This window comes from Microcaecilia unicolor, chromosome 3 (assembly GCF_901765095.1).
Source record: "Microcaecilia unicolor chromosome 3, aMicUni1.1, whole genome shotgun sequence".
NCBI lineage: Eukaryota > Metazoa > Chordata > Amphibia > Gymnophiona > Siphonopidae > Microcaecilia > Microcaecilia unicolor.
In genome coordinates, this window is record NC_044033.1 from 378,410,251 (window position 1) to 378,427,979 (window position 17,729).

Below are 17,729 nucleotides of genomic sequence, written 5' to 3' on the forward strand. Positions count from 1 at the left end.
TATAAAATGCTAAGAACATGCACAAATACTGGGGGGGGGGGGGGGGGGGGGGGGGGGGGTTGTCATGTATACAAGCAATTATTGGCACTAATTAGATTTAATTGGCTTATCTGCACCTAAAAGTTACACACAATTGGAAAAATGGGGCTAATGAGGCATGCTTATTGCAGGTGCGCACATTTGCACTACGTTTCAATTGGTGCAATGGCTGTGCCTAAAGTTAGGCATGATTCCTAGGCATAAGTACCACTCTATAAACTGTGTCTAACTTTAAGCGCAGCTTATAGATTAGTGCTGTTTTCGGCGCCATATTTATTTATTTGTTGCATTTATACCCCACATTTTCCCACCTATTTGCAGGCTCAATGTGGCTTACATAGTACCATCAAAGGCATTTGCCCAGCCGGTTGATAACAAATACAAGGTTGAATAGTGTATATGTGAGGGGTCGGAAGGGATGAGGTCTGCGTGTTGTCCAGTACGATCATAGTCATGCTGTGTTTCCGGGTGAAGAGATTTACGTGGGGTCAATGGAGTAGGCCTTTTTGAAGAGGTTGGTTTTTAATGATTTCCTGAAGTTCAGGTGGTCATGGACTGTTTTATAGAATCTAGCTCTTAGTGCACAGATTATAAAATTCCTTAATTTGCAGACGTATGTACATACAATTTGCGCCAATGATTACACCACCTGCAAGAGCGCATTCTTTTACACCTATGCTAATATTTTACAAAAGTCAATTAGGTGTGTAATCGACTTTATAAAACTGGAACATGAGAACACATGTTATGTAGACATGACTTCATAAAATTATTTCAAAAGGGAGCTTTGGATGTCAGGATGTCATGTTTCACACCTCCTCCCACAAATTAAAACAATACTCATCTTTCACAACAACTTAGTAGACCTTTCCAAACATGCTCTTTCTGCCCTCCTGCCAGTGCACTGTGGGATACCTCATCCTTAGTTTAGACCCCAGGGATTTTATACAGGAGATCTACTGACTGGCTGATTAATAACACTGTCCTACCTCAAGAAAACGTGAAATATCCCTCTTGTCGCTTACTCCCATGGCCACCACATTCTCAAACAGCCAGAAGAACGGGCGCTCATCCCCCTCTTTTGGCCGGGCTTCATGGAGAAGGCGGTAGAATTCAAAGAAGAGGCGACCAGTCCCTTCTAGACAAGAGACAGACAGACAGAACGACCATCAGGATTTGCCTATGAAAAATAGCTATTTTTTTTTTCATGTTCAATCTTTTTATTGCATAAAGAAAATGCGTTAATACATAAACATGATAAACATAACTCTTTTCTTTCAACATCCTTCTAAACTAAACCCCTACCCCCCACCTCTCCCCCTCCCCCCCTTTCTCCCCATCCCTCCCCCCCAAAAACCCTTTACATAAACCTTTGCGGTACCATTAGATATTCAATAGTCTGCTCCTAGCCACCGGGGTCAGTGTGTTAAGAAATGGGCTCCAAGTGTTCTGAAATTGTAATCCCATTTTAGATTTAAAGTCCAAAACTCCCATTCTTTCAATCCTCAATAGTGTTATCATGCTTGCCCGCCACTGGGAGAGTGTAGGGTAATGTTGGGATATCCACTCTGACAAGATCACTTGTTTACCTACTATGATGGACTTGTGCACAAACGCTGTGAGTCCCGTTGGTACTGGATGTATGAGTATTGGGTGTCCCAGCAATAGTCCTGCATCATTTCCACTTTGCCTTCCAAATTCCTGAGATATATTGAATCAAGTCTGTCCAGTATCGGATTATACCTCTGCATGCCCAAAGCATGTACCCCAGGGTGGCTCCCGTTTCTCCACACTTGGGGCACTCCCCCCAAGGAGAGAGTCCCATATGAAAAGCTCTTCTTGGGGAAATGTATAGACGGAGCGCCACTTTATACTGTGTCTCGCAGTGCGAAACCATGGCAGAATGCTTACGCATTGTTAGAATGTGTGTTTTAAACTGGGATGTCGTCAGATTTACTGGTATGTCCTGTTTCCACATGTTTAGCAGTTTATCGTAGTCTAGTTCTTCAGCAGTATCGCTAATATGTCTGTGGTGAAATTTAAGTGGGACCCTTTGCTGCGCTGCTAACGAAAAAGCCGAGGCTAGTTCCTCCTGAACATCCTCAGCTAGCTCCTCCCATGATAGGGACTGTACATAGTGTTTTAACTGCAGATAGTGAAATTTATCTGACGGGAGCAATGCAAACTCGATCTGTAACTCTTGGAAAGATTTGAGCTTCCCCTTGAGGGTAATTGCGTGCAGTAGATACACCATCCCATTCCGTTTCCATCGCTGAAATGCTGGATAAAGAATTCCAGGTTGGAAGGCTGGTTTCCCACATATTGGCAGGTACGGGGTAACTTTTGCCGCGAATCTATGAAGCTTGCAAATCCATTTCCATACAGCTTTCACTGACCCCATTATTCCTGTTCTCCGCAGAATGTATGGTATCGGGAGCTGCGACATGTGCAAGTAGCTACTGAAATGGACTCCTGAGTATAACTGCATCTCAATTGCTGTATTCGTATAGTCTTGGGTTTCCCTGAACCAATCATTTATGTGTCACATATCACTGGCCACAATCATATACTTCACGTTTAAGAGACCCAAACCTCCGTACTCAGTGTGGAATAGGGGAGGCGAGGCTTTTTCTTTTTCCATAAGTAGAGGAGTGTGGTAGCCGTGTTAGTCCACTCTTAAGGTTATCAATAGAAATCAAACAAAATAAAACATGGAAAAGAAAATAAGATGATACCTTTTTTATTGGACATAACTTAATACATTTCTTGATTAGCTTTCGAAGGTTGCCCTTCTTCGTCAGATCGGAAATAAGCAAATGTGCTAGCTGACAGTGTATATAAGTGAAAACATTCAAGCATTACTATGACAGTCTGACAGGGTGGGAGGATGGGGGTGGGTCGGAGGTATGCATGGGGACTTCAAAGCATATCATTGATATTCTAACAGGATGGGTGTGGGTAGGTGAGGGGTGGGGTGATCAACAGAGACATACAGCTTTATGGTTTATAATGGGCTAGGAACCCCAAGTCCTTGTTAAGTCCTTTCTGTTGGGTGTTAAAATATTCAATCATTCTGACTTCAAAGGTCTTACGTTCTTGTATGGTTTTAAAGTTACCTTTCAGTATTCTCACTGTGAAATCACTGGTACAGTGTCCTGGTTCTGTGAAGTGCTGTCCCACTGGGGTGGGGGTCCTAATGGCTGTATTGTTCATGTGATGTCTATGCAAATTGAATCTTGTCTTAAGCATCTGGCCTGTTTCTCCAATATAGCATCCTTCGTTACATTTTTTACACTAAATGATATATACCACATTGGAAGATGAGCAAGTGAAAGATCCCTTTATGTTGAATATCTTTCCTTTGTGGGTAACTTTTTCCATAGGAAGATTTGCACCATCTTTATTAACTTTCGCTCATCAACCCTCTTAAGAAAAAGTGGGAGAGTTTGGAATGTATATAGCCACCTGGGGTCTATGACCATGTTGACTAAGGCAATCCGCCTCATTAGGGAAAGTGGTAAGTGTCCCCAAGCTAGCAGCTGTTTGCTGGTATCTTGCAATAGCCGCCGCACATTCTCCTCATAGAGCTTGGACAAGTCCATAGGAATAAACACTCCCAGATATTTTAAGGAAGTCTGCACCCATTGCAGTGGAAACATCCCGGGCCACATTGTACATACCTCCGGGAAGACCGGGAGCGCTGTAGATTTGTGCAGGTTTAATCAAAAGCCAGAGTGACCCCTGTATTGTTCAATAATTTTTAACAACTTTCCCAGAGTTTTAGAGGGCTCCCGTATTATCACTAACAAGTCATCTGTGTAAGCTAAAATTCTAATGTCATAACCCGCCAAAGTGACCCCCTGGAGATCTGGAGCTGAGAGGACTTTCCGCATCAGTGGTTCCAGAGACAGCAAAAACAGTAATGGGGACAGAGGGCAGCCCTGTCTGGTTCCACGACCAATCTGGAACTCCGATGCTTTAACACCATTCACTACCACTCCAGCCCGAGGTTGACTGTAAAGAGCTCGTACTGCGTTCATGAACCATCCCTCCAGACCCATCACTGTTAGTGTTTGGAACAGGAATTCCCACCCGACCTGGTCGAAGGCCTTTTCGGCGTCCAGACTCAAGATCAAGGTGGGTGTCGCAGCCTGCTGACTGGCTGCTATGGCTAGCAGGGTTTTTCTAACATTGTGAACAGACTGGCGACCTCTCACGAACCCCACTTGCTCTGGACCTATTAATGTTGGCAGGCAATGTGCCAGCCGCTCTGCCATCATTTTTGCCAGTAGCTTTGTATCAACATTTAGCAGAGATATTGGCCTGTAAGATTCCACTTTGTCTAGAGGTTTCCCGGGCTTGGGTATTAATGTTATCAACGCTGTGTTAGCATATCTCGGGAAACCTCTCTCTTCAACAACCTCTTGATAGTACTCCAGTAGTGCTGCCAGAGCCTCCCCTGGCAGGATTTTATAGTATTCCCCTGATAGCCCATCCGGGCCCGGTGCTGACCATAGTTTTAGAGACTTGATCCCCTGCTGCAGTTCAGCCACTGTTAAAGGTTTGTTTAGGTTCTCTAACTGCTCCCCCGTTAACTTAGGGAGGCCTGCTTGGCTTAAATATTCTTGTATTGCCTGGTTATTAGGGGGTGGTCCTGCCTGGTATAAGGTTGTGAAGTATTCTGTAAACGCCTGTCCTATCTTCCTACTATCAGTGATGAGGTTCCCTTTAGAATCTTTTAGTGAAGTCACTGCTCTTGGGGTTCCTGAATTTTTAATTAGTCTCCCCAGCATTCTACCTGACCGGTTACCGAACCGCTGCAATTTGTATTTATAAATTAGGGCCGATTTCATTTCTTTTTCGTGCAACAGATTGTTTAGCGTGCCTGTGCAACTTTTAAATTTTCTAAAGTGGTAGGCGTAGGATGGTGTAAGTGTACTCTTTTGGCCTTTTGTAACTGCCGTTCCAACCTCAGGATGCTTATTGCCTTCTTTTTATTCTTAATACTACAGTATGATATAATGGCGCCTCGCAATACTGCCTTGGAAGCTGACCAAAACAGTTCAGGCTGGAGGTCAGCATGGATTCTGTTATGTTCTATGTAGTGTGCCCAGCCCCTCTGAACCTGTGTCCGCAAATGTGGATCCCGGTACAAATGGGCTGGGAATCTCCACCCTGTCCCCCCCCTAGGGTTAATCGCAAGTTTAAAATCTACCCACACAAGTGCGTGATCCGTTACTTCTTCGGGACCAATAGCTGCTGCTTCTACTAGGTGAAATATAGAGCGGGCTAACAAGATATAATCAATCCGGGCAAATGTGCCATGGGCCCTTGATCTATGCGTGTAATCCCTATCTCCTGGGTGATGTATCCTCCACGGGTCCACCAAATCCAGGGTCTGATTAAACGCTTGGAACTCTCTAGCTCGCGTCCCTCGGTATTCAGAAGCCTTAATATTGGAACAGTCCTGTCGAGGGTCAATTACTGCGTTACAATCTCCTGCTACTATCAATTCTCCTCCGCCACTTTGCAAACATTTCCCGGCCAGAGGTTGAAAGAAAGCTGCATCATAATTATTAGGCCCATAGAGAACCAGCAGCGTTAAGTCTCTCCCTGACAACCACACTTTGAGTAAGATAAAGTCCCCTTTATCCGTTGCTTTATATGGAAGTCCCTTCCGGAATAACACTGCGACTCCCCCTTTCTTACTCTGGGGTGAGGCCGCAAACACTTCGCTGACCCATAGTCTTTGCAATTTAAGGTGTTCTTTATCTGTAAGACGTGTTTCCTGTAAGCACGCTATATCGGCTTTATGTCGTTTTAGTGCTGTTAGAATCTTAGATCTTTTTATTGGGGAACTAATACCTCCTATGTTCCAGGATATTATCCTAGTAGTCATCCTTTCGGGCTTCTCTGTCCTTATCAAATTTACCTTTTGTCGCTCCAGTCCTTCTCCACCCCCGAGGTACTACGGGGTCCCCCCAGCTCCAGATTCGTTCATGCCGCTCACCTTTCCTTTCTGCCCAATTAACCAACTGCGGACCCGTTTGACCCCAGCTAAAAACATATTTGAACTCTTGGTACCTTCCAGATCTCATGATAAGTGTAACCCCGAATCTCCATCCCCCCTATCCCACCCCCCTCTCTAACCAGCCCTTGGCCATCTTCCAGGCAAGCCTGGTATCGGCTGAAGATCACCTGAATGGCAGGGAGCCCTCCCTCCCATGTAACATTTATATTCTTTACTTACTGCAATTTGATTACTTTAACAACTGGTCCCTGACAATTGTCAATATTGTCCTCAATCTCCTTCAATAATTCCTTGTTCTTGCAATCCAACTTTTGCCTCCTCTGAGGATTTAAAAGTGCACCATTGTCCTTGAATTGAGACTTTCAGCAGTGCTGGGTATTGTAATATGAAGCGAGTTTGTTTCTGGGCCAGTGCCGAGCATATGTGGTGAAATTTCTTTCGTTGCTCCTGGACTCCTGCCGAGTAGTCCTGGAACATGAGAACTTGTCGGCCCTCGTGCATTAGATCTCCTCTGCGGATCTTGAAACCATTCAGTATTTCCATTTATGCTGGTAATTTAACATCCGCACTACTATCACTCGCGGTCTCGCTTGGTTTTTGTTTTTACGTCCCATGCGGTGCGCGCGTTCAATTACTAGAGGCCCGAGGGAATCCGACAGGGCCAGCTCCTTGTTTAACCAGTATGTGAGCCACATCACTAAATTTCTGTCCGGTATATTCCCTGATATGCCCATGATTCGGACGTTGTTCCTCCGGGAACGGTTTTCAAGATCTTCTAATTTATCTATATGTTCTTGGAGCTGCTGTTTAAACTCGCGAAGGTCTACACTGTAGCCCTGCGAATCGTCTTCAAGGGCCGAGACCCTTGTTTCGAGGTCTTCCATACGGGTCTCCAATCCTTCCAGCTTCGTGTGGTAGGCATCTAGTTTTTGTTCCATTGCCTCCCACTTAGGCTGCCAGGCTCTCGCTACAGCAGCGGTTAGTTGTTCGAGTTGCGGTGCAGAGAATACCTGGTCAGCCTGTTGCGGAGCGCCCGCCATTTTGAAATCTGGGGTAGGCAATATGCTCCTCTCTTTCTCCTTTTTTCCAGTGCGCAGCGCCATTCCTACTGGGGACTTGTTGATATATTTGTCCATAAAGTCACACAAGGTCCAGTTGCCAAGCTGCAAACCTTATTTTAGCAGTATTTTCGCAGTTACGGGGCGAGGGCTCTCGAGCTGCAGCGGAGCACGTCTGCTCAGCTCATCGCCTCACGTGATCTCCAAATAGCTATTTTTTATGCAGCGTCAAGCAATGGCGTTGACATTTGATACAAGTCAATCTTGATAGACTAACAAGAACAAAACACAGTCTAATTCATCAGATCACAGGTACATCTAGCTTCATTATACTGTTTCTGAAAGTGGCAAAAAGTCAGCACTTAAATGTATAAAACATGGCATCTGTAGTTGCCCTTCAAAGAGTAATTATATAAGAGGCTTGCACATGTAAAACAGCATTTCTGGAGTAATTCAATTATGCATGCAGCTGCTTAGAATACTGGCATATATGCATGTGCCAGGAACAAGCCTAAGTGCTATTCTGTAAATACGAACATATTTTACATAGAGCATATTTCACAGATTGGAATGCACATAGGTAGAGCCTGGACAGGCCTGACATTTATATGTGTAACTTATAAAAACACATAACTTATGTGAGTATCTCAGGCATTTAAGTGTGAGCAATGACACCAACTCTATGCTCTATAAGTGCTTGAGCCTAAATCATAAACACATACTTCACCTTGTGCTAACATTCTACAACAGAAAGGAGGGGCTTACTTTTCTTTATAAAATAGGTGCCACATGGGCACTGTTGTAGAATTAACCCTTTATGTGCTCAGCCCTTTATGCATAGAGATAGATGCTTAGAAAGCATAGGGGACAATTCTATATCTGGGGGCCTGAGGAGGGCACCCAGATTCCATTACAGAATCCTAGATAACCCAGTGGCAGCATGCCTTACATTTACAAACCCGTAATTACATTATCCATAAACTTGGAGTAACTGTAGCGAGTTAAATATAGCATGGACATAAGTAACTTACAGTTCTGAAATTACACATGTACGTGGGAGCCCTGCTCATGCTTTACCCATGGGTATCCCCCTTGCATTTACATGCTATGCAACTTATGTCTCCTTACAGAGTAGTACTTATGCATCCTGTTACCACTTTCGCAGGTAAGTGTATACTTATTTGGCTCATATTCTGTAAATTTATGCACCCAAGGGGCATGTAAATGCAGGCATTCAGGTACAGAATTGCCCATATAGTGCTAATTTTATGCAATACATGCATAAGCCCATTTTTTGCCCCTGGGAATGCCAAGTATAATGGATTTCCACCAGCGTGTCACAAACAAAATTACTCGTCTCAAAGCAAGTGTAACTTTGTGGCAGTTTTTGGATGGGCTACTTTATAAAGGCTTACAGATGCATATGCTGATTTTTATAAAATACAAATAACTTTTTAAAAACTCATCCGCAAATAAACATTTATGAAAAATTATGTATCTTTATTTGATGTACCACTCATTTTCAATTGTCTGATTCCTCCATAGAGTTACGAACAAAAACTGGCAGTGGCCTTTCAAAGGTGATTACATGGTCCATAAAGCCTATTCCACAGCCTGGTTAGATCAGCGTCATCCACTCTAATTCTGCATTTAACCCACTCGGAGTTAACAGTATTCAAGTGATAAATCCAGTGCTGTTCTTTAAAATATAATTTGGATTTTTTTTAAATCATGTTTTATTAGGTGAGAACACAGCATGAAACAAGTACATAATACACAAACAAGGAGTTATGATGAAGAGCTGGTTCTTATCCCTGCACTCATGAAACAAACACAATAAAGCAAAAAAAAAAAAGACAATATCAAACTCCCAGTACAAACAGAAGTATGTGTCCACCTTACTAGTGTTTCCATTTTCACCCAACTAACTAATAAAGAAAAAGAAAGAAAGAAAGAAAGAACACCCCCCACCCCCTCTATCTACAATATACAGTTGAACAAGTGGAACACAATGAGAGCTAACAAACAGAAGCCAGCTCAGAAAAACATATACAACATAAGGGAAACATCCAACATTCAAGACAAGCCACCAATTGTTACAGTCCTACGGTGACTCCGATTCTGGATCATGCTACTGGCATGCAGCATGAGAAGCTGCCCATCCTGGGACCTGCAGCGTCCAGCATTGCTGTGTCCCTGATGATGTCAGATGCCAAAGATGGGATTTAACCTTGTCAGCTCACAGTCCTTGCGCTCTTGCATCAGGGGTGGCAAACAGGGGTGGCCCGACCATTAGGCCACCTGAGGCGGGGGCCTCAAGTGGCACTCTTCAAGAGCGGCATCTCCCCATTCATGGTGTTTTACCTCATCACATTCCAAACCCAGCAGCGGTAGCAATTCCCATACGCTGCCATGCCGCCGGCACCTGCCTCTTCCCTTTACTACAGCCGCTTCTCTGATGAAACGTCCTGTTTTGTCAGAGGCTCAGGCAGCCGCAGTAAAGGGAAGAGGAATTGCTGCTGCTCCCAGGTTTGGAAAATGACGAGGTAAACGCCGTGAACGGGCTAGAGGTAGGAAAGGGGTAGCATATCGGCTCGGGAGGGGGAGGCATCTGGAATGGGGTGGGCAGCAGCATCAGCCGGGGCAGGGGGGGGGGGAATGTTAGCTCCGCCTCATGTGGCATCTTGCCTTGGGCCAGCCCTGTCTGCAAATTTAATCATCTTACCCATCGTTCCATGTTCCAGATCATTTATAAATATATTACTTTCAATTTGTTTATTAAGTTTTAAACATTTAACAAGAATATACTTGTTATTGAAATACAGCCATAGTACAATTTATACAGAAATAATAACATTCCTTAAAGAAAACATCTTACAGAAGTAAAACCTACTTCAAAAAAAAAATAATCTGAATTCTTAATTAATATAGTAATTTTTGCTTCCTTAGACCTCATTATTGGAGGAGACGAAAAGAGTTATGGGGAACATATAACAATAATTCACAAAAATAATAAGGTGGCGTAATATTCCCTTAATATTACAATTGTTTAGAATCCAGAAAAGATTTAAGGGCATCAGGTGAAAAAAATGAATATTTAACCTGACCCAGTCTTACAAGGCACTTGCATGGATAGGCCAGGAAAAACATCCCTCCTATCTCAATAGTTCTTGATTTCAATGCCAAAAAGGCTTTCCTTCTCTGCTAAGTCGATTTTGTAACATCAGGAAAAATCTGTACTTTAATACCCCCAAAACAGGTTTTTAAATTCTTAAAGTACTGTTTCATTATGTTGTTTAAGTCCTGTTCAAATATTAAGGACACTATCAATGTAGATCTTTCTGTTGTCTCGTCAAGTGTTTGTTCAAGTATAGCTGAAATATTTCCAGGGTCTATATTCGTAGGTTGAGCTTCTTGATTTTTCCCAATCTCTCCTTTAGGAATAGGAATATAATATACCTTATTAACAGGCGGCATAGCTTCCAGAGGCATTTTCAACACCTCATTCAAATAACTCTTGAATAGATCTAGGGGAGTAATCCCTAGGAGTTTGGGAAAGTTCAATAAACGTAGATTTAACCTTCTATTAAAGTTTTCAACTTGTTCCATTCGTCTCCGAAGTTCAACATTATCTTTCACCACATTTATTTTAAATTCTTGTAAAGAATCTACATTCTTTTGAATAACAGTCATTTTTTCAGCTATTTCTTCTTTTATCAGGTCTACCTTTGCATTTAACTCACCAAATAAATAAATATATTAAATAGCACTGGTCACAGTACAGATCCCTGCGCCACTCAAATGTTCACCCTCCTCCATTGAGAAAAATGGCCATTTAACCCTACCCTCTGTTTTCTGTCCAATAACCAGTATTTTATAAAGTTACAAAGGGCTCAATTCTGTAAAGGTCATCCACACTTGGGAGCTAAAATGCAAGGTGATGAATGTGAATTCTACAACAGTATTTGGGTACCCAGATTCCATTACAGAATAGAGCATAAGTCGGCGTTTGTGCACCAGTATTAAGGTGCTATCACTTATGCCATGTGAAAAGCAGGCATTATGTTAGTATGCACTTGAGTGAGTAGTTTATAGTAGTCTATAACTTATATGTGTAAGTCTAAGATCTGCCCATGCTCCACCCTCTTGCAACTGTGCACAAAGCATGTACAATATCGCTCAATGCCCAACTGGCATGTACACATGTAAATGTTACAGTCATGTATAAATGCTAGTATTCTATAATCCTTTTTAAGTGAATTAATTTATCATATTTATTGCCTATAAATCTTTAAAGATATTAGTGTCATTTCTAGGCCAAATATTCACAACATTGTAAATGGTTAGAATGGTATTATCACGTCAACAGCGTTAAACACTAATTTAAAACCTTCAAAGATACTAGCACCTTGAAAATATGATGCACGCAATATTTTGGGTCCTAAATATGCTCATAATCCCCCGGATTCCATATATGTCATGCCAAGTAGCATACGAAACTGTGAGTATGGCCAATTTACGTGCACCACTCAATTAAAGAGCTCATAAGTGTTGACAATTGGCTGATTTATTTATTTTTTTGTCGCATTTGTATCGCACATTTTCCCAACAATTTGCAGGCTCAATGTGGCTTACATTTGCCGTAATGGCGGTTGCCATTTCCGGGTAACAGAATTACAAATGGTAATGTGTTAAGTTGCATACATACATGGTAACATACATGTAACGTAACATACATGAACAGATCATGGTATAGATATATATATCATGTGCATATATATGTTAAGGAAGAATAAATTATGGTAATACATGAAAGTTCCTGAGTAAGAAATTGGAAGAATAAATTATAGTAATACATGAACGTTCCTGAGTACGAAGTTGGGTTGTATCATTCTTTATGTCATCGACTATGGAGAGACCATATTCGACATAGAGATTGAAGTGGTTATGCTTATTCATTAGTGGTAAGGAGGTTGATCAGTCAAGTGATAAGATTTCAATTATGTCTATGTCGTGTAAAGTCTTATTTTTGGTGTTTAAGATGGGTGTTTATGGTATGCCTTCTTGAACAGATCTGTTTTCAGTAGCCTTCGGAAGATAGTTAGGTCTTGTGTTATTTTTATGGCCTTCGGTAGTGCGTTCCATAGCTGTGTGCAGATGTATGAGCAACTGGTCGCATATGTGGACGGCTTCCTAAAGGAAAAGTCCATAGACCATTATTAAATGGACTTGTGGAAAATCCACTATTTCTGGGATAAGCAGTATAAAATGTTTTGTACTTTTTTAGGATCTTGCCAGGTATTTGTGACCTGGATTGGCCACTGTTGGAAACAGGATGCTGGGCTTGATGGACCTTTGGTCTTTCCCAGTATGGCAATACTTATGTGGATTTATATTTTAGACCTTTGCAGTTAGGGTAATGAAGATTGAGGAATGTGCGTGCTGATCTCTTTGCATTCTTGGTAGGCAAGTCTATAAGGTCTGACATATAGGTCGGGGCTTCCCCATGAACGATTTTGTGGACCAGGGTGCAAACTTTGAACGCAATTCGTTCTTTTAGTAGGAGCCAGTGTAGTTTCTCACTTAGGGGTTTGGCGCTTTTGTATTTCGCTTTCCCAAATATGAGTCTGGCTGCTGTATTTTGAGCGGTTTGAAGCTTCTTAATGATTTGCTCTTTACATCCAGCATAAATGGCATTGCAGTAGTCTAGATGGCTTAGCACCATTGATTGTACTAGGCTGCGGAATACTTCCCTTGGGAAGAAAGGTTTGATTCTTTTAAGTTTCCACATTGAGTAGAACATTTTTTTTGCTGTATTTTTCGCATAATCTTCAAGTGTGAGATTTTAGTCGATTGTGACTCCCAGAATTTTTAAGATGTCTGAGACCGGGACTACCAATCATCAAAACTACCCGGCAATAATTGGAATTTACGCACGCATTTCTCCAAGACGTATTCTAAAAAGAGGTGAGTGTAAATTCCAGCATGTAGTATTCTATAACCTTAAGTGTGTATTTAGGCATTAACCCCCAAATTCTATGAAAGTCATTAAAAATTGCACGTGTAAATTTGGGCGCACAATTTAATTGAACGAGCTAATTAGTGCAGATAATTGGCTTGTTAACAAGCAATTATTGGCACTAATTAAATTTAATTAAAATACATGCATGAATTCATAAAGGGGGTGCGGAAATGGCAGGGTCATGGGAGGAATGGGGCGTCCCTAAAATTTGTATGGGTAATTTTAGAATAATGGGGATACTTGCCTAATTTAGGCGAAAAGATTTGCATGTTTCAGTTAGTGCAAATGGCTGTGCCTAGCAGGGGATTTTTAGTGGGGGGGGGGGGGGGGGGGGGGAATTTTCCCCCTGAATGAAAGCTGAGCTGGGGTTACAGACGGCTAAAGGGGACAGTTCTTGAGACAGACTGTGGAGGCGAAACATGCATGTTGGACGCTATGTCCCCTGTCTGACAACTATTTAAGATGAGTACCAAAATGGTTTAATCACGTTAAAATTATATATAAATTAAATTTAAGCTTGTTTAATTGAGTGAACTGTTGAGGAGGTGGGTGCTCATTATCTTGCAAAAGTGTGAAGACACAGGCAAATGGCATCGCTGAGGTCACCAAGAATTTTGAAAATATATTGTTGGAAGATTAGTTGGCACATCAGCGTCGGGGTGATTATAAGTCTATCATTGTTATAGTGGGGGGGAAGAGATCACACTATTGCAGTCTCCTGCATAATAAAATTAATTACTATTTGCCATCTGTGACAGATACGGTCTGGAATTGTGCCTAAAGTTAGGCATGATTCCTGTGCATAAGTGCTATTCTATAAACCATGGGTCCATGCCTAACTTTAAGCACATTTTTTAGTGCAGATATTTTCGGCTTCATATATAGAAATCACCCCTAAGGGTGGTGAGGGGGAGTTATCAACGTGGGCTACTGCTTCCTGGGACTTGTTATCCTGAATTTTGAGTAGCAAAAAGGCCTGTGACTGAGAAGCAGAAGGTGTGTAAGAAAAGCAAGATTAAGATATAGCAGTCATGGGAGAAACGTGTTTGGACACAATGCCAACACACTAGTAATAGGTTGGTTTTGGGATAGCAAATTTGCTTGTATGTAACAACTGACAAGTTGCTTACCATAGATAGCAAAGCACATCAGACATACAAAAGGGTGACATCATCCAATGAAACATCTCTCTCAGAACTTGGAAAAGTCTAGGATTTTCTGAGAATGTAGAGACCTTCCTTATGCACCTGCTGACTCTCAGAGTCCCCTCTGTTTATTAGAGAGAGTTAAAATGCTACTCTCTGAAATGGTGCGAGGGTATGTGTGTCTCACTTATCCTACTCTCTACAGGGAATCCTTGTTAAAAGAAACCAACTTTGCTTTCTCCATTGATGAGTGGAATGAATCTATCAGCCACATATGTGGGTTTGCCTGCACATTATTTAAGTTTTTTTTTTTTCATACAGAAACCTGAGCATGTTGGGGACCTCTAACTATTAAATAGGCCTTGTAGAATCATTTTTTTCAGGACATACTGTCACATCTGTGGTCGTGACCCCTCTCAGGCTTACCTTATTTCTGGCGGTCAGCTTCTAAGCTGGCTTCTGTCTGGTCTTTCTGAGTTGGTTCTGTCTCTGTCTCCATGTGCTGGCTGCTTCCAGCATGGCTCTGATTTCTTCACTCTACTGCATCTGTGTGTGTTAAGCCTCTCTGTGCTTCAGAATGCTTTCTGCCTGTGTTTTGGTTTGTGTTTCTCTTGCCCTCTGGTGGCCAGACCTGGTGGCTGCATTGGATTGTCTGTGTGCTGTTTCCCGTTCCAGACTTCAGCTCAGTCCAGTCCGGATCTTCCGGCCTGCCAGACTTGCTTGGCTTGTTTGAGCCTGCTGATTGCTGCAGCTGAATCTCAGCTGCTGCTGGGCTTATTAGCCATTTGGAAACTCTCTGCTTTGCCCTTGCATCGCCTAAGGCCCTGGTTTGTTGGTGCTTGCTGCACTTCTGCCTAGTCCAGTTTATAGTCTGTATTCTTGCCTGATTCTAGTTTAGTCTTTGTGTAGCTTCCTGTACTTTGTTGCTTGTTTCCTAGTCTTGCTTCTTGTTTGTATGTCTTTGTCTAGTTCTAGGTTGCCTGTGTTTCTATTTCAGTGGCTGCTTGCAGCTTTCAGTTCTATCTCTTGCCTATCTGTATGTGTTCCCTGTTTCAGTGGCTGCTTGCAGCTTTCAGTTCTGTCCCTTGTCTGTCTGAGAGTCCTAGTCTAGTATTCTGCCTAGCCTCCCTGTGTATTCTAGACCGTGTGTGTATCCGGCTGGTTTCCAGTTCCTGCCCTGTCCGGTAAGTCCTGCCGGCCACCTGCACTCAGGGGATCAACTCCTGAGGAACGATGGTCAAGTGCAGGTAAAGTCTAGAGTTCTGCCTTATCCCTGTGTGGGGTGGTTTTGCCTGCCACTGCCGCTCCTCGGCAGTGGCCCAAGGGCTCACAAACCTAGTTCCTGCTTTTTGTAAACGTGACACATACTACCTAGAGATACTCAAATTAAATGGATAGTGCTGACACAGTCACTGGCCAATAAGTATATTTAGTGCTGCTACCTATGCACATAACGGCACTGAATATGTACCAGTGCTTAACTTAAACTGATGACTGCATTGGCTGAAAATTGATTCCTGGACATATGGAGATGACTGCTCAAAACTTGCTCACACTCTTCAGGCCAGTTACTGGCTCCAAGAAAAGAAATTTTCAGGAAATACTTTAACATTACTGATACTGTGAGTCTCAAGCGTAGTTTCATAAGCTGCCAGTACGATATGGAAGTACCATATAGAAATTATGTACTTACCAAAAAGGCCTTTCCGAGCAGGGTTAACAATGGACAGATCATTACATGGGCTCCCTCCAATCACCAGGTCAAAAGGACCCCATTCAAATATCTGCAAAAGAAGATAATCACTACAGCTTTACATACAAAATGATATAGAAATCAACATTCTAATTCTGACTATGCTTTGAAATACAAGAATTTCCATCTAATTTATTTTAATTCAAAGGTAATGGTGTGACACATATTACAACTGTGCTTTAGCATAAGCTGTGCTCAGATTTGTTCTATATTTTAAATCCTGCCCTTTCAGCCATCCCTCTTTCTGCACCATGTTGTTTCTGTCTTCATTCATTCTCCAGTCTCCCCATCTATTTTCTTCCCTCAGAACTTATTTTCCCCAGGCAAACAGAGTCTCTGGACCTATGAGTACAATTCCCTCCAGCCTCACTTCATTCATTTCAACATAATCTGCTCCATTATCTTTACAAAACTAAACATCTCTGCCAAGCAATCAGCTGAGGTTAGGTCTTATTCCTAACAGAACTCTACTGATACATGCTGCTGAAGTGATTGTTTGGAGAAAAATATTAAGACAATGAAGTTATTTCCTTTCCTTTATTTGCCTTAAAAATAATAGAGGTGTATTTTCAAAGCACGTACACTTACAAAGTTCCATAGTAACCTCTGGAACTTTGTAAGTCTAAGTGCTTTGAAAATGAGCCTCATAGCCTCTTTGGTAGCAAGCCATACCTACTTTAATTTACTGTGGCTTATGCCTTCAGTTCAGGACATCTATCTATGGCTGCTGTTGTAAATTAGTGTGTCCAAATAGGGAAAGATGTGCACTCCCAGTCTGCAAATATATGCAAGGAGTTTATGCAAGGCCAATAGCAGTGCTTATCTATAACAAATCTGAGATTGGGATGCATCTCTACGCAAGTATAAGCATCCTTAAATCCACAGAACACAACCAGTATCCTCTTTGGAGGAAAGGGATTTAGTTGTCCAGAAAATCGTCACGAACGTCTCCCTTACTAGAAACTTGTTCAGGGCCCTTAGGTCTGGGATGGGGCGCAAACCCACACTGCCTTCTTTGTGATCAGGAAATACTTAAGAGTAAAGTGCATTATCTTTTTCTCCTGGTGGACAACTTGTGTTTGATCACATTAGGAAAGAGAGTTTCCTGGTAATAATTTCCTGATGCTGGGAGCTTGACCAACATGTTCTCAGTGGCTGATTTTGTAGCTTTTCAAACAGAAGTACATATCATAGTTGAATGATCTTTAAAACTCATTATTCAAAGGTTAGAAGGCACCATCAATTTACAACAAATCTGAGCCTCTCTCTTATCAGTAGACTGTCTGCCACAGATTTTGGCTGCAGAGGTGTTTAGAATGTCTGGGCCCTCTGCTGCCTAGGATGAGATCCCTGTTTTGTTTGGGAAGAGCAGGAGGGAGGAAGGTACCTACACCACTGAGAATCATAGGACCTTATCTGCCCTTCACTCTGATATGTCCTAAAAGAGGAGACAGACTAAGAAGTGAGACAGAAAAGTGCCTTAAGAATATTAATGTGCTGCTTGATAAGTGTAGCCGTTTCTTTGAAACTTATACCTGAAGGGATTCTCTCTGTGGCATGGAACATCAGCAAGCTTCTCTTACATGTCATATCTGAAATCTGAGGCCTGGAGCCCTGCAGGTCTCCAGGTGCCAATTCCAATCGCAGAGGTCGCCAATACCCACTGCAGAATACTTGAGGA

General features: G+C 42.2%; 1 protein-coding gene across 1 annotated transcript in view; it reads right to left on the reverse strand.

Annotated features, from left to right (window-relative positions):
• DNMT3A (DNA methyltransferase 3 alpha) overlaps nt 1-17,729 on the reverse strand; it is an 806,037-nt gene that overhangs the window by 33,772 nt on the left and 754,536 nt on the right. The window contains exons 18-19 of the mRNA XM_030198633.1: nt 15,989-16,079; nt 1,029-1,177 (exon numbers count right to left, since the gene is read on the reverse strand). Coding sequence (XP_030054493.1) covers nt 1,029-1,177; nt 15,989-16,079 — 240 coding nt within the window. The remainder of the gene's footprint in view (nt 1-1,028; nt 1,178-15,988; nt 16,080-17,729) is intronic.